The sequence below is a fragment of the Anabrus simplex genome, chromosome 5 (assembly GCF_040414725.1).
Source record: "Anabrus simplex isolate iqAnaSimp1 chromosome 5, ASM4041472v1, whole genome shotgun sequence".
Classification (NCBI taxonomy): domain Eukaryota; kingdom Metazoa; phylum Arthropoda; class Insecta; order Orthoptera; family Tettigoniidae; genus Anabrus; species Anabrus simplex.
The window spans coordinates 295,397,842-295,419,731 of NC_090269.1; the positions used below are offsets into that span (position 1 = coordinate 295,397,842).

General features: G+C 38.5%; 2 protein-coding genes across 6 annotated transcripts in view; one reads left to right on the plus strand and one right to left on the minus strand.

Annotated features, from left to right (window-relative positions):
- The window catches only part of LOC136873999 (phosducin-like protein), a 30,839-nt gene extending 12,771 nt beyond the window's left edge, over positions 1–18,068 (minus strand). The window contains exons 1-2 of one of the 4 annotated variants that reach the window (XM_067147444.2): positions 17,148–18,068; positions 3,476–3,890 (exon numbers count right to left, since the gene is read on the minus strand). In XM_067147444.2, coding sequence (XP_067003545.2) covers positions 17,157–18,020 — 864 coding nt within the window. In that variant the 5' untranslated portion in view covers positions 18,021–18,068 and the 3' untranslated portion in view covers positions 3,476–3,890; positions 17,148–17,156. The other 3 variants (XM_067147443.2, XM_067147442.2, XM_067147446.2) reach the window with 3 other exon arrangements.
- Positions 18,069–18,358: 290 nt separating this feature from the next.
- The window catches only part of Arpc1 (Actin-related protein 2/3 complex, subunit 1A), a 246,348-nt gene continuing 242,816 nt past the window's right edge, over positions 18,359–21,890 (plus strand). The window contains exon 1 of one of the 2 annotated variants that reach the window (XM_067147448.2): positions 18,359–18,507. The gene's annotated coding sequence lies outside the window, so the exon portion shown is untranslated. The remainder of the gene's footprint in view (positions 18,508–21,890) is intronic. The other variant, XM_067147447.2, reaches the window with a different exon arrangement.

A 21,890-nucleotide genomic window follows, 5' to 3' on the forward strand; every position in this document is an offset into this window, starting at 1 on the left:
TTCAAGTGCGAGACAGCCTCATAGACAAAGTGAAAATGTTGTATAGTGAGAACAGAAGCTGTATTCAAGTAGGATGTGGTTTGTCGGACTGGTTTGAAACAAAGAGAGGAGTGCAGCAGGGCAGCTCATTGTCACCACCTCTATTTATTATTGTAATGGATGTAGTAATGAAATCTATTAAAAGGAAAGAACATGGAGATATCAAAACCTTCACATTTGCAGATGATGTTGCGATCTGGAGTGACTCAGAAGAGGAATTGGGAGAGAGAATACAAAGCTGGAATGAGGAGTTAAGAAATATGGTTTAAACATTAGCAAGACCAAGACGGTGGTGATGAAAGTGTATGGGGAAGGAGCAGAACCAAGAGTCATGTTAAATGAAGCTCAACTGGACAGTGTTCCAGTTTTCAAATACTTGGGTAGCGTTATATCAAATGACAACCTAGCAAAACATGAGGTGAACAATCGAATCAATAAGGCAACACAATTTTACCACCAGGTAAGACACCTGCTATGGGATGAGCAAATACACCAATTCTTACATACAGTCTCGAAACCACAACACTAAACAATAGAGATAATTCCAAACTTCAGGCAGCTGAAATGAAATTCCTACGCACTATGATTCAGAAAACCAGGAAAGACAAGTTTAGGAATGAGAAAATTAGAGAAGAAGTAGGAATAGATGATTCTCTCCTCAACAAGATTCAGATATCAAGACTGAAGTGGTTTGGTCACATGAAGAGGATACCAGTAAACAGAACTGCAAGGAAGGAATTTGACAGAAAGGTAGAAGGAAGACGACCCGTGGGAAGGCGACGAAGGAAATGGATAGATTTAATTAAGAGTGATGTGTTGCTGAGAGGTCATGATTGGGACAAGTTGGTGGAGGAAGAATGGTACAAGGACAGGATAAGATGGAGGAGGCTCATATACCACACCCGGGAAACTGGAGATGGTTTAGGATGATGATGATGATGATAAAAACGAAAACAAAACAAAAAACCACAAAAAGGGACCCCATTCTTGTCTGTAAAAGTTCAACCAGTTTTTTTGTTAGTTAACAGTAAAAATTGTGTGCTAGATACAGGAAGTACATTCCGTAACTCAAGAACCACTTAGGAGATTTCGATAGTTTTCACTGTTGCCCAGAGGATCTCCCGAGGAAGGTTTCCATTATAAAATATTGAACTATGGTGAAAAGAAGCTGAGCAGTGACAATTTCTGAGAAACAGCTCAAAGAAAATGATGCCAGGTGACAGTTTTATTGGCTTATACTGCCTAAACCATTAAAGATATCCACAAGCTATATGCACATATCTATCTCTAAAAAGTCACCTACTACAAGAGAAATTTCATGTTTGTTAACAGTAGAGCCACTCACAGCTTACAGAAAGAGAATTTGTGAGGCTTGGCTTAATGCTGTCCAAAAACCTTTATAACTCGAGAACCGCAGGACAGATTTTTGTGTGATTTTTGCTGTTGCTTAGAGGATCTCCATGGGAAGGTTTTTGCATATTAAATATTGAAATGTGATGAAAAGAACCTGAACAGTAACAGTTTCTGTGAAACCAGTTGAGGGAAGTGATGGCACACAAACATTTTCTTGATCTGCCTCAACTGTTAAAGATATCCACAAACTACATCTGTAAGAATTGTAAAGCGTAAAGAATTCTACTAACAAGTTCTGTGGGCCACATACACATCTTTAAAAGATCGCTCGCAAGGATAGCTTTTACATTTCTTAAGAGTAAAAACACTGTGCTAGGTATGGAAGAACATTCCTGAGACTCAATGTAATGCTGCTTATAAAGCATTAAAGATATCCTCAAACTATGTGTGATGGGGCGAGTTGGCCGTGCAGCTGTGAGCTTGCATCCGGGAGATAGTGGGTTCGAACCCCACTGTCGGCAGCCCTGAAAATGGTTTTCCGTGGTTTCCCATTTTCACACCAGGCAAATGCTGGTGTTCTATAAAAAGGAAGCCATCAACTAAATAGCTAGATCCTTCCATGTCTTAGAACCTGTGAACATAATTAATTAGCAAATCTCTGTTTACATCCATGCAAGTGGAAATGAGGACAGAAGCTCGTATTATTAAACTGCAAATAATAATCTCTCCAGACAAAAAAATAGTCACTCTTGTGCACATGCACAGACGGATCGTCAAGCCTGTACAGATGGCTCTGCGAACAAGTTCTGTGCTCAACCGCATGCGCACTGCCTCTACATGAGCATAAGGCAGTAGCGATCAGTGAGATGATGTTGCAAGTGGACACTGAGTCAACATGGGAAAGTAAGGATGTGACAGAGTGGCAAAAAGGGGCAATCGTGTTTGGCTGTGCCCATGGCCGTACGGTACGTGAAGTTGGTGGATTTGTTGGTGTTTTGCAGTGGACTGTTCAACGTGTCTATAAGCAGTGGTGTACTACACGTGACAATGAAATATGACGTCAGAATTATGGTCAGAAAGAATCCTGACTGAGAGGGACTAGAGATGTGTTTCACAGCATGTGAATCAAAATCACTTCCTAACCTGACAGGGATTGCTGAGTCAGTGAATGAAGGTCCATCCTTACCTGTTAGCGAGAGAACATTGCGACGGAAACTGCATCTAACGAACATCTGGAGTCGGTCACCTCGCAAGAGGCCATTGCTCACACAGGCACATAAGGCTGTGCATCTTCAATGGGCTAGAAACCATCAAACATGGACAGTAGCTGAATGGCAGAACGTAATGTGGTGTAACGAATCACATTTTTGCCTGTATTCTAATGACACATGTCATCGAGTGCACCAAAGGCCAACTGGAGCATTTCATCCTGGATGTGTGCAAGGTCAGGTTCAAGTTGCATGTGGGTCTGTGATGTTTTGGGAGTGTTTTTCGTATCATGGATTGGGCCCACTCATTGTGGTGACCACTAACATTAACCAGCATTAAACATTCTGGATGATCAGGTATTGCCTTTCAGTCAGTAACTGCATGAGGAGTATGTTATTGATACCACAATTTTTCAAGATGAGAATAGGAAAGTTCATCGGGTTGGACGCATACCTGACATTTTATGAACACTCCCACACGCTGTTACCATCTCGACTGGCCTGCAAAATTACCAGACTTGAACCCTATCGATAATCTGTGGGACTTGTTGAAACATCAGATAAAATGCTGATATCATCCCCACAATTTGGTGGAATTGCGTGATTAAATCCTCAGCGAGGCTTAACCTGAATGCGACATACCTGCAGAAGCTTGTGGACTCACTTCCTAACTGAATCCAGGCGGTTATCAAGTCCAGAGGTGGAGTTACACGGTATTATATGATGCTTGTAATGATTTCTCCAGGGGGGGTGACTATTTTTTTGTCCGGTGAGCTTACCATTCCTATTTTGATATTTTTGGGAAATATTATCATTCATCTTTGAGTGACAAATAAAACAAACACAAACAAAATCAGCTATGTATATTCACATTAGTCAGCATTGGAAGTATTATATCTCAGAAGATTTCATCTAACCTCTGACATTCAAGGTTTACTCAAAGTTCATTCAAATCAATTTCACTGCAATAACTAGAACTGGTACACTTTTCCAGTTTACTTCAGTTAGTGACGCAATCGCTTGGATTCACAAAACCTGATTGATGCAGGCAGATCCGCGGGTAAATCGCTTTATCTTGCTTTAATTTGCTTTATCTCTGATGAAAATATCAATAAAAGTTTTGTGACAATTTTTATGACTTGTTTAAAAATATTTAATTTATACAATGTTGAAAGCTGTCGCAGATTTCAGTTAGGCAAACTTATGTCTGAATTAAAATGTATATACAGTTGAACCTCTCTTCTGCGGACATAGTCGGTTCCGTGGAAAAATGTCCATTACGAGAGGTATCTGCTAAAACAAAGTTGTAAAAATTAATCAAACCATTTAACGGCAAAGAACATCCACCTTAAATATAGGCATACATATTTATTTTGATTATTCTAAATAATTTCTAATTACATTTTTGCCTAGGAGATATTACAAGTGATTTTACAGCCTTTACATTCATTACAGCTTCGGGAAGTAATCATTCGCTGAATGTACAAATTTAGCACATTTTTCTTACAGCGGTATTCTCAAAAAAGGAATAATGACCCAGCGTGATGATCAAGTTCTTTATTCAATTAACCTCAACTTAGAGGTTATTTACGATTTCTCACGCTTTTTCTTGCAATATTGGCCCACTCAATCACAGTTTCTTTGCTTGAACACACTTGAACCACTATCAAGGGTAGAGAGGGGTCCACCTATTCAATACCATTGACTTGTATAGTGTCTATATAATTGGGACTAGTTTTGACCCCATATACACTGGGTCATCTTCAGCCACGATCCAACTGGAAAAATATATGCTCACGTACAACACATAATAAATTAAACAATCTGGTATGTCTCAAATTACAAAAGTCTGAACAACAGATCCAAAATTGAAATCAAATGACACTTCAAAACTGTTGCTGATGGTGCAGAACTATATTGATGACATAGTCACTCACACATTCCCAGGCAACTAGAATTATCAGAATGTACACTAATTAGAACACAACACAACCCCAACGAAAGGTCTGGAAAGAGTCCTGTACAGAACAATTAACTTTTCGGCCACTACAACATTCCTATGTACATTTCTTGCTGTTTTCCTTGGGCACAAAATAGTACAAACATTCAACAGGAATTCCTGTATGTTTACAGAATGATTTTAAGATATGGGATGACATAGCCCTGTGTAAGTGTCTGTTTAAGACAAGTGGCCGAGACTAATGGTGATGCCCGCTGTCCGGAATTCAAGGTGTCCACTTAAATGAGGCTTATTAAAACACATGCCTTATGTAAATAATATTGGTTCTGAGGAATAGTGTCCGTATAGCGAGATGTCCGCTGAATAGGGCAGGTTCGACTGTATATACTGCAGTACATGTGATTTTCTGCATAGTAGTTTCTGTATGTTGTTTAATAAATAAATAATTTTTCATGAAGATGAAGCATGTATATTTAAGGTCTTTATTATGTTATTGTTGTTTGTGTTTAGTTTTGTATCATGCAGCCTTCCATGCCACCATATCCTGTACAAACCTATTCATTTTTTACCAAACTACTACATCCTATGTCTATTCTAATCTCTCTTGTCACATTCATACCTTGGTCTACCCTTATCATTCTTACCACCTACACTTCCCACAAAAACTAACGGAACAAGTCCTCCATATCTCACGATTTCTCCTTCTAGTCAAATTTTCCATATCATTCTCCTCTCAACAACTTCATTATCTCTTCATTTGTAATCCAATCCACCCATCTGACCTTCCAACATTTTATGTAACACCGTAATTAGAACATTATCATAAAAATACCAAAAAAAGATGTCTTTCTAATATGTATATAGTGTTTGATGAAAATGAAAACCTACAACCTGTTTTTCAGTTATTGACCAGGTGAGGGATGTAATGAATGAACCGTATATAGGCTATTAGTACAATGGGGTTGCCACTCCAAAAGTGATTTATTAATGACTGACAGATGCTATGAAAAAATAAAAATGAGTGTGTTGCTGGATTGAAAGATGACAGGGAAAACTGGAGTACCCAGAGAAAAACCTGTCCTGCCTCTGCTTTGTCCAGCACAAATCTCACATGGAGTGACCGGGATTTGAACAATGATATCCAGCGGTGAGAGGCCGACGCGCTTCTGTCTGAGCCACGGAGGCTCATTATGTTTGATATGAGCATAAAAGTAAAAATAAATTATGGTACATGGTTGGTTTCCTGGTGATCTTGAAAGAAGTTTGATATAGTTGCCTGTATGGTAATAATATAACTTGAGATACAAGATTTTACATCTTACATCATATGACATGTAGGAGAGAGAGTCTTCATTGCCACTGTGAGGAACCACCAACCTGCCCTACAAAGTAACCTTACTTTTATAGTAAAATAGCATTAAACTACAGACATTTTTCAAAGAAGGCAGTTGAAGGAACACTGCTATTGGCTGATACTAATTCAATAAACCACTTCTAGATCATTATCAAGAACTGTATCACACTTATTTTTTCTTGAAGGACACTACTGAGGCTGGAGAAATATGAATGAATGCATTATCTGAAGACAAGAGATGGTGTAATCTGGTGGAGAATCTTGACATTAAGCAGAATAGCAGACATGCATGGACTGCTCTGAAGAACTTGAATGGAGACCCCTCAGTTTTGAAAAGAACTTCTCAAGTTACTGCTAACCAAGTAGCAAGTCAGCTGCTCCAGAATGGAAAAATCTGCTACTATAAAGAACAGATTCTGAGTAAGCAGAGATACTCTACATGAGAGAAACTACCTTCAGACTCAATTTACAATAGAAAACTGAACCAGACCATAAGGACTTCAAATCCAAATAAAGCTGCAGACTGAGGATTGAAAAAAATAATTTCAAGCCCAAAATCTTAAAATGGCTGTTAGAACTAACAAAATATTGCTGCACCAACCTGAGAATCACAAAGATCTGGAGAAATGTACAGGTTAAAGCTCTATTAAAACTGTGGAGGGGGAGCTACCAATCTTAAGAACTTCAGATCAATATCATTCCTTCCTGTCATATATTCAAAATGCTGGGAGGAATGCTTCATAAAAGAGCAAGCAGGTTTCAGATTTGGAAATTCTTGCTGCAGCAGCAGAATTGATTATGATGGTGATGCCTGTTGTTTAAAGGGGCCTAATATCTAGGTCATCACCGCAGGAGCAGAATTCTTAATCTGACACAACACATTTAAGATGAATTTGAAAATAACATAACTGGAGTACCTTTTGTCCATTTATTTACAACTTATGACACTGCAGAACGTCAAATGCTCTTACAGAAGATTTATCAGCTGAGGACGTCTACCTTAAGTCCTTCATTCAAATCTTCCTTCAGAACAGGAGTTTCTTTATTACTCTTCAAGACAAAACAGCAGATGGAAGGGATAGAAGAATGGACTTCCAAAAGGAAGTGTGTTAGCACCTCTAAACATCACTGTTTCGGTAGAGCAAAAGGTGTACATTCATAATAACATAATTTGTAAGCTGACAGGTAGTGGATGGAATGTTCAGCCATTTACACTCAGGACATCTGTTTTTCAGCAGGAGAAGATGTAGCACCTGTGTGGAATGCATCTTGTCATGCCAAACAAGTAGATACAGCCCCCATTAAAACAGAATAGTAACTAGATATCTGCAAGCTAACTCCTGCAAGCAAACTCTATCCACCGTTAGGCATAGCTCCACCTTACATCTGTAGGAGTGTGGTTCCAATGTAAAAAGAACAAAACAGAATGATGGATGCTTTAAGCTTTATGGACACCAACATTTTCCTCCGAGACTTCAGTGATGTAATAGTTTCCTCAGAACAACTCCACTACCTTGCTCTCTAGAAAGTACAAAGCTTACAAGATGGAAGTATGAATTACATCTGCCATCAACTGAGGTAAAGGAAGAACTGCACCCAGGATGTACCACCTGCATGTCTTTCAACTGTTTGCATGTTGGTGTATCCAAATGCAAGGATAACTCAATGACACGGAAATTCTTTTGTGCATTGCAAGATATCTTTTGTGAGTACTGAGACATTCAGAATAAGAAACATCTGCTAATCTGCTCAAACATGAGTTAGTCGTGTTACCAAGTTGATCTATAGGCTGCCAATACCAGCGGTGTCCTTGCTGCTAAATTCTGCTTCAGACATGGAAATGAAAGGAATGAGACCTATAAAGAAACAGTGCTCCAGTAGCTGAAAACATTAGACAACAGTTCACCGGAAGTAACTAAGCTGCAGGTGTACATGAGCACCTTTAAATACTCCAGATTGATCCAGAATTGAATCCACCAACTTCAGCTTAGAAGTGCTTCAGTGCTCCACCAGCCGAGCTAATCGGTCTGTCTATATGGAAAATATCTTGCAATTTATGATGTTAACAAGAGTAAATATATTTCCATGAGTGGGCTGGTGGATCTCTAGCATTCGTAATGAACACATTACCCTCCTACAAGTAATAAGAGGTAAGATTTACATCATTTGTACATTTCACTGTAATGTTATCTGCACTGTGAACCAGCAGACACTGGAGTTCTACAGACTTCTCTTCTTCTTCTGAATTACACACTGAAGTATCCAAATCCTCAGTTCAAATCCAAACTGATCCTGCTGTTATATCCCCTGAATATTTTATTTAATGACACTATAAGCCCAGGTGAAATCACTTTTGCTGTTAAATCATATAGTCGTGGACACATCATTCAGTCCGAACCTCATCATCGCCCGAGTTATCAAAGACAGTATCGCAGTCAACACAATATTTCACATTGCTACAAGAATGGTGAAACCTGGAGTTGTACCTTCCATTTTCAAAAAAGCTAGGACTGTTCAAATCCATAAAGGTGGAAATACACCAAATATCAAGCACTGGAGGCATATCACGATCTGTTCAGTGATAGGAAGAATAATTGAGCGGATCCTTGACAGGTGTCTTCATTAACTTAGTGCCTTAAACCCCAATCAATGAGGATTTACCAACTCCTCTGGCACACGTCAACACTTCTCCGTGAAGCTAAAAACGAACAAACCTGTATGGCTTTTTTTTTTGCTAGTGGTTTTACGTTGCACCGACAGAGATAGATCTTAGGGCGACGATGGGATAGGAAAGGCCTAGGAGTTGGAAGGAAGTGGCCGTGGCCTTAATTAAGGGACAGCCCCAGAATTTGCCTGGTGTGAAAATGGGAAACCACGGAAAACCATTTTCAGGGCTGCCGACAGTAGGATTCGAACCCACTATCTCTCGGATGCAAGTTCACAAGCCAATATGACTTATATTCTTAGATATATACAACCTTTGACAACATTAGTCATGCTCATTTATACATTTATTAACAAAACATGCAAATTTAATAATGAATCAGCAAACAGAAAATAACACAAAAAATTCAGATGCAAGGAAGCAAAACAAGACCTCTTTTGATAACTAAGAGAGTTATGCAAGATTCTTCTCTGTTGCCAACCCTGTTTAATATTGCCATAAATCATATTCTGGATAACCTTGGTGAAACACCAATATATGCCCAATAAGTTCATGGCTTTCAGTTGAGTCCACATCATGAAGCTCTAACAGTATTAAGTTTTGCCAATGATGTAGTATTTATTGGAAAAGTTTCTGAGTCAGCTTTATTACTTGCTCATGCCACCATATCAATCAATCAATCAATCAATCAATCAATCAATACTGATCTGCATTTAGGGCAGTCACCCAGATGACAGATTCCCTATCTGTTGTTTTCCTAGCCTTTTCTTAAATGTTTTAAAGAAATTGGAAATTTATTGAACATCTCCCTTGGTTATTCCAGTCTCTATCTCCCCTTCCTATGAATGAATATTTACTCCAATTTCTACTCTTGAATTCCAACTTTATCTTCATATTGTGATCTTTCCTACTTTTGAAGACACCACTCAAACTTATTCGCCTACCAATGTCATTCACTGGCACATCTCCATTGACAGCTTGGAACATACCCCTTAACTAAGGTTAAGTTATGAGTAGGTTCCCACCTTCCAATACTTATCAATTTCTATATAATAGGTTTATTAATTACATAATATAAACCATATAATCTCTAGTACATGTTTCGTTCCGATTATGGAACATCTTCAGCTAAAATTTGACAAAATGGCAAGACAATTAAAATACATTGATGTTATGATGATACAAAAGCTAAAAGATATGATAAAATGGCACGAAGATTAAAATATATAATTATGATGATGAAATAAAGTTCATTCATGTTGGTTAAAAATTCAACAAGTCAGTGTTCAAATGATGAATTAAAAACGGCGATAAGGTTCTTCTTCATGTTGGAGACGTGTACATTTTGTTAATCTTGAAGATAAATTGGAGAAATACAAGATTTTCTTAATGTATATTTATCGGGGGAACTCTTGATAAAATAACCGTAATAATCTAACCACAACTCAATTTCAATGTACGAGTAATACGAGTAATAAAAATCATTGCGAATCCGTACTGAAAGTAACCTTATGATAAATTTCTTACGTTTATCATAACATACTGCTTAGTCTGGCAGTTCGTCTCCTTTCTCTCAAGTCTTCCCAGCCCAAACTTTGTAACATTTTTGTAACGGTATTCCTTTGTCGGAAATCACCCAGAACAAATCGAGCTGATTTCTTTGGATATTTTTCCAGTTCTCGAATCAAGTAATCCTGGTGAGGGTCCCATACACTGGAACCATACTCTAGTTGGGGTCTTTCCAGAGACTTATATGCCCTCTCCTTTACATTCTTACTACAACCTCTAAACACCTTCATAACCATGAGCAGAGATCTGTACCCTTTATTTATAATCTCATTTATGTGATTACCCCAATGGAGATCTTTCCTTATATTAACACCTAGGTACTTACTGTAAAATGATTCCCATAAGGAACTTTCACCCCATCAACACAGCATCAACGCAGTAATTAAAACTGAGAGGACTTTTCCTATTGTAAAACTCACAACCTGACCTTTAACCCCGTTTATCATCATACCATTGCCTACTGTCTATCAAACAACGTTATCGAGGTTGTTTTGCAGTTGCTCACAATCTTGTAACTTACTTATTACTATATACAGAATAACATCATCTGCAAAAAGCCTTATCTCTGATTCCACTCCTTACTCATACCATTTATATATATAAGAAAATGTAAAGGGCCAATAATAGTGCCTTGAGGAATTCCCCTCTTAATTATTACCAGGTCAGATAAAGCTTCACCTAATCTAATTCTCAGAGATCTATTTTCTAGAAATATAGCCACCCATTCAGTCTTCCGTTTAGCATCTTATACTTTTATTCCGTGTGTCACCAGGATTGTCCAAGCATAATACTGTGTCCAAGCCCGCAACATCGCATTAGCTGCGGAGGAAGGGAGAGGTACGAAACCGTTTAGTCACATCTGAACAATCGTGCAGTAAGGACACTACTCACGCTTTGTTGTACAATAGGTTGTTAGTTTTGCAGTATTGGTGGTGTAAATAGTGTGTGAATAGTTGACAGTGGTCGCACGTCAACGACTTACTACTGAACAAAGTATTATTGATGCCATAAATGACATTTCCGATGAGGAATCTGAAGGGGAACCCATGGATTTTTCGTCTGATGAAGGATCACAGCTCGTACCTTCAGATTCGTCATCAGAAGATGATGATGTCATGCCATTTGAAGCTGTAGCAAATCCTGATAGAGCAGGTATGCATTTCTAAACTTTCATTTCACAATGTATGGATTATAATTTAGATACTTTGCAAATTTCAGGCCTAAAAGTATGTAGTTTACAATTTCTTTATCACTGATTTTTATGGTCAGGCTATTAGGTTTATATAGCCTGGTGCATGTTTACTTGTAAATATTATTTTCGGGTGGAAAAACTAAGACAAACTTTAACATTGTATCTAATAAACTCCTGCAATGCCAGGGACCTATCGCGGTCGTCAAAGGGGGCGTGGCCAGGAGCACTGTTCAGTTCCTTCAATGGCAGAGGAGGCCATCGCTAACGGTAAAGGAAATGCACAATTTGACGATAACGGAGAGGATGCACCATCACTGAAACGAGGCAGGTTTTGTGTCGAGAGCCTGATTCAGCTTCAAGCAGATACAGAAATTGTATCTCCAGATGGTACGACCTTGAAAGTTGGGGTAATTGGTGATGTTACAGCTGATAGACGGGGACCTCAAATTGTGTTCAGAGATCACGCTGGACCTACTGCACATGCTGAACGTAATGTAAATGAGACTTGTGTAAGTGCTTGGCGACTTATGGTCACAGACAAGATTTTGAAAGATATTGTGACATGTACTGAGACAGACGCACATCATGTACAGTTGTCAGATGATTGGTGTCTTAAGATTGAGGAGGTGGAAGCATTTCTTGCTATATTGTACATTCGTGGTGCCACAGGAGCTAAAGGCTTAGAACTGGACTCATTGTAATCTGAGAAGTGGGGAAGTCCTATTGTAAAATCAACAATGGTTCGTGATAGATTCAGAGAAATAATGCGTTTCTTGAGATCTGACGTTAAATCTACAAGGTCAGAAAGACTAAAAGAAGACAAATTTGCATTGGTATCAGGAATCTGATACGCCTTCATTGCAAATACCCAATGTAACTATATACCTGGTGCATATATAACTGCTGACGAGCAGCTCTTCCCTTCGAAATGCCGCTGTAAATTTACGCAATTTACGGCCTTGAAACCAGACAAATATGGGCAGAAGTATTGGATGGCGGTAGAGGAAGACTCCAAATATTTCAGGAACACTTTCCCGTATCTCAGACAAGATTAATAATCATAAAAAGGAAGGGTGGGTCATAAGTAACCCAGCCACGGTTCTAGGGGGTATACAGATCGCTGCAGTTCTAGTGTTAAGGAGTTAATTGTATTATGTTGTTGTATATTGTTTTATCGCCAAGTTTCTCTTCACTTGTTATGCAGCTGATGATGGCATCATAATGAACGCCGAAACTAGTTCTGTAATTAAAAATAAGTTGTAAAAACATCTGACAACAATGTATTTGTATTGAAAAAGGTGGAACCTATAAGATTTTAAATCAATTGTGATCTGAGATCAATATGGGTAAATCAAGATGAAATTCCTTATGTTAAACAAATGATTGAAGTAGTTCATATGAATGAACTGGTTTGACCCATCGCTAGCGTACAGTACCTGGCAGATCCCAGGACAACAGCAACAGTCTCTGTCGTGTTGTCACAGAGAATGTGAAACTCTTTCACATGCCCTGGCAGCCTGCCCACATGGTGATTTACTACACATCTCACGCCATAACATAGCCAGATTGATAATAGCTAATGCTTTGAGAGGACAAGATTATAATGTCTATGAAGAAGTGTACAGTGTCTCCAACAGAAAGCAACCTACGCATTGACATTATTGGTTCTTACGCCATCCTCTTCTGAAGGTTTCATCATTGATCTAACCATTACATTTAACACAATCAAAAACTGGCCAGAAGAGGTCAATGTGGAAAAAAGAAGAATTTATGAAGAAACGGTGGTTTTCTATTAACAAATGTACAAGCTCTCAACCATTTTTGTAATCAGTTTTTATGTTAGGTACCCAAGGAACCATAGGCCTAACTACATTTTTGGTCAAATTTTGCAATACCTTTAGGCTGAATAGAGATTTCATCTATAACATCGCCATTACTACTCTCAAGAATTCCATCATGATCTTCTAGAACCATGCTTGCAGACCTCAGATGAATGAAGTGCTTCACTCTTGTCTACTCTTATGTAACTTAAGGTTCTTTCCAACACAGTCCCTGTACCAGTACATGGTCTCCTTGCGCATGCGTAATATGAAAAATCCTTTCCAACACAGTCAAAATTGCGTTCATGAATTCGTCCGTGTATTGCAGTCAGGCGTTCCAACTAACTCTTCGCATCGATCCCTGGTGGTCAGAACTAGTCTGCAGTCTAAAGCATGTCCTGAGCCGTACATTTCTGTGACATGCGCAGAAACACTGTATCATTGTCTCTTGCTGTACGCTGTTTTCTTTGGAGTTCCTTAATCAGCTGTTTTTATATACATTGCGCGCTTTTCTCCCATTAATAAATTAATCAGCTGTTTGGTTACTGAGGTTAGGATGGATAGTGACTACGATTTTTTACACTCTTCATCCAGTGAAGAAGAGGAGGTACTATTTTTCGCAAAAAGAAAAAGAAATGAAAATTATTTAGGTGACGGTAATTAAACATCTTTCTTTAGTTATTTGTGTATTGTGTTGCGTTAGGCCGATAGTTTATGAAGGCACAAAAGCTACCAGGTGAAACAAAATATAACTGAAATACGATGTATTTTTCAGAAGAAACTGTTCCTCAGTATAATGAAAAGGAGTTTTTCGAGCATTTCCGCATTAGCCTAGGAGTTGCTCAAGATATTACAAATCAGTATGAAAGAAGTGAGCATCATAAAAGACATTACGGGCAATATGGGAAAATATCGGCATTACTCCAGGTTAGTATAATAATTGCGTTACTCCTATTCCTTGGAGTTCATGAGCGAGAATCCATTCCAACACAACCCAATCGTGTATCAATCCCGGAACCAATACGAAATCGGCGCATGCGTATAGAGCGGTATATGGATACGTCCATGTACTGACACTAAACTGCGTGTTGGAAAGAACCTTTAATGTTATCTCGTACAGAGCTAATCCGTTCATCTTTATTGATTAATGTTATTGAGGTACTCTTTGCCTTTGGTCAACCTATAACTGTTGCAAGAAGATTGTACAATAAATAATAAGAAGCAATAATAGAACTCCACCAAATGAACTTGGGAATGTGAATATGATTCGATGACAATGGAATATGATGAACTTAGAGAGTGTCTGTATTATTACAGATTTTTATGAAAAGATGTCTAAGTAACAACGCACAAAACGGGTTGGTGGATTGCATCAGTTCTCAGACATGTCCATTTCATCTGCCCACATATCGACAACCGGGTTCAAGTCTGTTCCATAAACCAGCCTTTCAGAAGCTGGATTAGGTCCTGTCTTGTGAACCACCCTTGAACTACTGTAATTGGAACTTCTGGACCAGAGATGGGTTCTTAAAATAAAAAAAATAAAAAAAAAAAAAAAAAAAAAAAGGAGTAGGCCTAACAATAGTACTAAAGCGCCTCTGCATGGAATGTTTTCTAGTGTGCATGTCAGTAAATATGCATCCACTCGGACCTTGTATGATTATGTGCAACATTCTGATGCAATTTGCACTTATCCATATCCAATACAACAGAATACACCTGGAACAACAGCTCTCAGTCATGTAATCCACACTTACATCAGTCATTGGAATGGTAAAATTATACACCGCACACTGCAAGCTTTATAACATTATAAATAGAAAGTAGGGCCTATGCAAATCTTACGTGGAATTCCTTTCAGAGGAGAGATGTGTTCATTGCAATGTCTACTTTTATAACCTAAAAAACAGCACACGACATTCTTCATTGCTTAAGTGGCTATTAGCAATGCTTCTTCTTAATCTGTTTACCCTCCAGGGTCAGTTTTTCCCCTCGGACTTAGCGAGGGATCCCACCTCTACCGCCTCAAGGGCAGTGTCCTGGAGTTTCAGACTTTGGGTTGGGGGATACAACTGGGAAGAATGACCAGTACCTCGCCCAGGCGGCCTCACCTGCTATGCTCAACAGGGGCCTTGTGGAGGGATGGGAAGATTGGATGGGACAGGCAAGGAAGAGGGAAGGAAGCGGCCGTGGCCTTAAGCTAGGTACCATCCCAGCATTTGCCTGGAGGAGAAGTGGGGAAACCACGGAAAACCACTTCTAGGATGGCTGAGGTGGGAATCGAACCCACCTCTACTCAATTGACCTCCCGAGGCTGAGTGGACCCGGTTCCAGCCCTCGTACCACTTTTCAAATTTTGTGGCAGAGCCGGGAATCGAACCCGGACCTCTGGGGGTGGCAGCTAATCACACTAACCACTACACCACAGAGGCGGACTATTAGCAATGCTACCAAAGTAAAATGGGAATGTTACGTCATTCCTAGCAATGCTGAAAATTACATTTCGTTACCAACCCCCCGCAGAATAAAAGCACAAGCAAATAGAACCTGTAAAGGCACATATTGTCCGTGCCTGCACGGCAAAAAAAAGTCATTTAGTACTTTACTTAAGTAGACAGGTTGGCAGCCTTGTGCACTGTCCAATCACATAGTCCCAGTGAAGGAAACAAACGACAGTAATTCTGCGTGTAGATGTTTGTGATACAAGTGGTGACCCATGGCAGTAATGTTGAGGTGCATGGGATATGTAGTACTTAATGATCCACCAAAGCTTATTTTGGTTTTGGCCTGGGGGTTTAAGACTGGATGCACTTTCTGCTGCCACATGATTTTTGAGAAAGAATTCTCAATTCAGGATCGACTGGGATTTGGACCTGTCTTCCAGGTCACAAGCCAGCATGTTTATATGTAATTTAGACTACAGTACACAAATGTCCATATCCATGATTGACTGGTCAGCACAGTGGCCAATGATTCAAAGAACCTACATTTGATACCCAGCCACGTTGGGAATTTGAGGTGTTTGGTTAATTACTCTAGACTGGAGGCTAGGTGTTTGTGTTGGCCTTAATACGTACATCTTCATTTACATATAACAAATCACTCTACTAACCACAACAGAAACACGCAATTTAATGAATATGTCTCTCCAAATAGTGTTGGCATCAGGATAGGCAACCAGCCATACAAGTCAGTTCAATCTACATCAGTGCGACCCCAGATAATTGGGGGAAGGCCAGAAAAGGAAACAGGATTGCTTATCGTGAATTTTAACTTAAAATCAACCATTTTAATATGCTATGATGACTACTTCAAATAACTGCTGAGAATACAGTTATGGCCGGGCTGAGTGTCTCAGACGGTTACGGCGCTGGCCTTCTAACCCCAACTTGGCAGGTTCGATCCTGGCTCAGTCCAGTGGTATTTGAAGGTGCTCAAATACGACAGCCCTGTGTCGGTAGATTTACTGGCACGTTAAAGAACTCCTGCGGGACTAAATTCCGGCACCTCGGTGTCTCCGAAGACCTTAAAAAGTAGTTAGTGGGACGTAAAGCAAATAACATTATTATTATTAATACAGTTATGCCACACTCTGCAGATAAGAAGCTATTAACTGCTGTTCAAAGCTTGTAGATTTTGTGACAGACATCAATCCTTTACCAGTTTGATGACATGCCAAATCATGTGCATTACTGGTGATTAATAATTTAGTGTTTCTCTCTTGAAACAAAAAATCCATCTCTAATAAGAAATGACTAGATAATTATGGTCCTTTTGTAACTGTAGTAGGCTACACACTTGCTAGGAACCTGCAGCATTGATAGAAAATATTACAATTTACAATGCACAATTTAAAAATAATACAAATTTTGATGCTTGTTTGCTTGTTGTTTTAAGGGGCCTAACATCGAAGGTCATCGGCCCCAATACAAATTTTAACACCCTCACAAAAGCAATGTTGAACTCCATCATTAAAGTGAAACCTACACAAAAAAACTATTCAAGGCTTAGATCAGTATCTTCATCAGCATCATCTTGTGAACGGATGATGGAAGGCACACAGGTTTTATCAGGTAGCATACCATGTTCTAATAGAAAACTTTCAACATCCTCTGCAAAGAAATCGTCTCCAAGTTCTTGACTCATCCGAATGAAATTACCTACTAGCTGTCCATTTTTGTAGACAAGAAGAGCTGGGACTCCACTTATCTTGAAACGTTTACTGACTCCAGCAGCAGATCCAATAATCTTGCAGAACTTAACTTGGCTGTACTCTTGACTTAGGCTAATTAAGCAACCATTCATAGCCTCACAGGCAGGCACGTTTTCCTCATAAATGTGCACAATTACTGTAACTTCTCGGTTCTCTTTGTCCACCGCATCCAAAAACTCCATTGCATTAGAAAGATTGTATACTTTACCAAATTTCGGAAGGGCCGAAATTCGAGACATCATTTCTTTCATACGCTGCTTCTGATAATCAAGTAAAAACTCATCATTAAGCAGATCTGCGAATTCGGGATCTTCTTCTGCCCGCTTTTCCTTCTCATCATCTAATGTTGAACGGCATGTCAGAGAGAGTTTTTGAAACAAAGCAAGACGTTCTTTTTCTTGTTCGGCGCGCTTTTCAGTTTCTAGTTGTTTAAATCTCTGCCAATCCTTTACAACACCTTTTGGTCCTGTATTTGTTGAATATCCTTCCCACTTATACGGTTCTGGGGGCTGCACTGGTTCTGAAGGCTGTGCTGTTTTCGAAACAGATTCCTCTTCTACTTCGTCTTCCGCACCGTCTTCATCTTCACTACTACTGCAATAATAATGAGTCTTCTCTCCTAAAATTTTATCCTCAAGCGTCGTCATTTTCAGAACAGTAAATCGCGTTTACACATATATCTGCGACTAGCATCAACAAACTGTCAAACACATCTATATTTTGAATGTTGGACCACCTGTAATCATACCAATATCAGGGATAGAATATTCCCTGTACCTTTGCTCTTTCAAATCGAGCTTGGGTGAAATCATTTTAGTAATATCTAACTTACTTGCATTCCGTCAGTTGAAATATGAAGGGAATATATTTCTTCATGAGTAAGTTTTGTTGAGAAAATTTATCTTCAGTTCACTCAACTTGAATAGAGTAGAGGGAAAAACTTGAAGTAAGCTTTTGTAATTTACCTTATGATTTTCGAAGTGATGGGCATTCCTAAGCGAATATGAAAAGTTAAGAAGGCTCTGAAGAGAGATGGATGATTTGGCTCTGCGTTGAAGTTGTCTGCTGAACTTCTGCAGGAATTCGTGTTGACGGACCAGAGTCCGCGAATTTTCCTGTATTCGAAATTAATTGGTATGTTTGTGTGCTCCATCCTAGTACTTTAGTTATGATTGGATTTTGTCTGTTTGATCACTGTGTTTAAGTGAATCGCTTTGGGCGTATCCCTTGTGTTTGCGGCAAGGGTTTTTATTCACTGTTTTGTATTTGTAATATTTGTGACAATAAATGATATTGGGGTTTCCTGTGTCGTCATTGACGAGAAATGTCAGATTTCGTACACTCTTGCAAAATAACAGCCTTCTCTTTACACGTTTCTCTTTCGAATTCGAATTTCCGCTCAGTGATTGAGTCATCTTTTTGATAACAGCAAATTCGGATAGATCTTTGTGTAAAACGAACTCAAGTTATACTACAAGTTTTGAAGTTAGCATAATAGTTTGAAAACCTTAGGGAAATTGTACATAACCTGGTGGAGCTTATTTTTCAACATAAACATTTGGGTAATACAGCTATGATTGGTAACAGCAGGAATTATATCTCAGTGCAAAAGATAGATCCATAAATACTACAGGGTTGGCTGTTATACTAGCTTCTGAGAGTTTGAGATTTTTGTAAATTGCTTTCTTATACTTTCTACTGAAGAAACAACAAACTCTTAGCATACAGTTTTTCTTTTTAAAGAAGAATGCAGCAGGAAGGTGATTTTATAAAAGGCTTAATGATGACATTGTTACTTTTCCTGTCCAGACATCTTTTAGAATCTTTCAGTCCAGTGATGGGTTATCTCAACTGCTGGGTTGTTTCCTATCCACAAATCTTCAAGGGAACACTGGAACGGACAGGCAGCGCAGTTGAGGATGTGATTCATGCCTTAAACTTGGCCACATTCACATAGGATGTCCTCATTAAAACCCCAAATTCCGGCACCTCGGCTTCTCCGAAAACCGCAAAAGTAGTTAGTGGTATGTAAAAGCTATATAATTTTACACCTGCAGGTTTGTCCTCTTGAAGTGATACCGTATACGAAGCCTTCCCGAAGATTGTGAATATAGCATGAAAATATGAATGGCAATAGGATGTACCCTGGTCAATGCTAGTCAATCACTGAAACACTGACAGCTGATCCTTTCACCATCAGAAAAGTTAAATAGAATTATGATTATAGGTTCTGATATCTTTATGTTTTCTTTACTTTTCAATATAGGAAGCAGAAGTTGGTTGACAGATTCTCTTTGTAATGTAAATTACCACCAAGTATGGCAGTTGTGTTCTTTTAAACCTGAAGAGGTGTAAACAGATTAAAATATGAAGGCAAGAAACAAGGGACTCTGTGCTGGTCAAGAACGATATGTTTAACTCATAACACATCTTTGTCATAGAGAATGAATGAATGCCCTTGTCAAACAGCTATAGAAAGTGAGTAATTGTAGAGAAGACATTCTCTTTAATGAAAACCAGAATTTACATGAAGTTGGGCAACTACATTTTTATTTACCTATATATCTTGCTTATATTACATTAATTTAGTCAACTCCATGCAATAATAATTATTATTATTTAAACAACCTTTCAGCAAAATATGGAATTAGAATAAATAAATAAAATACACTGAATCACGTAGGCTATACATTATTTTTTAAATATCTGTTTCACTTTGTACAGATTTAGGATCCAACTGCAGCTCACCAGGCGATTTGGCCGTGCGGTTAGGGGTCGCGCAGCTGTGAGCTTGCATCCGGGAGATAGTGGGTTCTAACCCCACTGTCGGCAGCACTGAAGATGGTTTTCTGTGGTTTCCCATTTTCACACCAGGAAAATGCTGGGACTGTACCTTAATTAAGGCCACGGCCGCTTCTTTCCCACTCGTAGGCCTTTCCTGTCACATCGTCGCCATAAGACCTATCTGTGTCGGTGCACGTAAAGCAAATAGCGTATATCCCTCTGATGCACTATAGATCATTCCATGTCAAGAAAACAGTATTTCTCTTATGGACCTACAAGGAGTGAACACACCCTCACTTATGGTTAGTCCATACGAAAGTTAATAAACAATGTTGATTCTGAATCAAAGTTAATAAACAATGTTAATGTAAACATTTCTCAACATGTTAATAAACTCTGGTAACAAACTTCAGCATTGTGTCCACACCAAAATACCTGTTTGTGAGGTTACAATTGACATGGTCAGGAAGAAGAAAATACTGACAGCTCTAGCTTTCATTATTTTAATTAAGATAATTAGAGGAAAACGCAGACGCAAAGTGTGGCAAAGAAAATACTGGAAAGGCGAGTAGAATTAAGTTTGGAAAGAACACTTATGTCAGAACTTTTAATTCATGATGCAGCAGGCTTTCAGAATTCTCTTGAATGCCCCCACATGACTTTCAATTCTTGGTGACAGTAATTGGGTCTGAAATTGCAAGTAATGATACAGATTATCAGAAAGCCGGCTCCACTAATGACATTTTATTTTATATAGATAGGCTATAACTTTAAAAATTCCTAGCAACTGGTGACATTTCACTTGTATACGTATTTGTCTAGAATATCAAAACAAGCAATTTCAGTTATTGTGTCTGAGGTGTTTGAAGATTTATACAACAATAGGCTATCAAGGAATTGGTAAAAGTATGAAATAAAGAAAATCTTCATTAGGAGAAAAAAGCAGCAGAGTCAATATTTTTAAAACTTGAGAAAAAGCAATTTTAATGCTTGACTTCCCTAGTTCTATCCCCTTACAGCGAAACTTTGAGTGCTAATTTCTTCTGACTCGTCTGCTTTTTCTTTTTCTATTTCTGACCTGTCAATAGATGCGCATGATCACTCTGAAGCGGACTGTAACAATATCTCAATTTTGAGAAAAAAGTGACACGTGGTTTTTTCCCTGTTTTAACCTACCTAGTTAGGATAGTAGGCCTATTATTTTAATGATACTCAAGCGATTATGGGAGGTTAGGTTATTCAGCGAGGAGCGAAGCTGGAAATGAAACTACATTAGAACACAGCTAAAAGAATATTGTACAGAATTAAAGGTACTGGATATTAGAACGTTTGCTCGCGATTTGATAGTTTTTAGAAGAAATAAGAAATTATCTAATTATCTAATTGCGTCCTTGTGCATGTGTGAACTGAAATGTTAACGGAAACACTAAATGTTAATGAAAAGTTTCATTCACAAAAGTTAAAGAAATTTTGTTTATCAGCATGCTCGAAAAGTTAATGAACACGCTATTTTGTTTATTAACATACAAAAATGTTCTTGAACATTGTTCATTAACAATGTTTAGTAACAAAGTTAACGAAAACATCTTGGTGTGGATGCTGCTGTAGATACCCATAATTTCTCGTGATAATAATAATTATGATTATAATTATTATGCTTTCTTTTATATTGTATTGTGAAAGAAAGGAAAAAAGATGAGGCTTTTTTCTGCCTGTATGTTATGAAAATAACT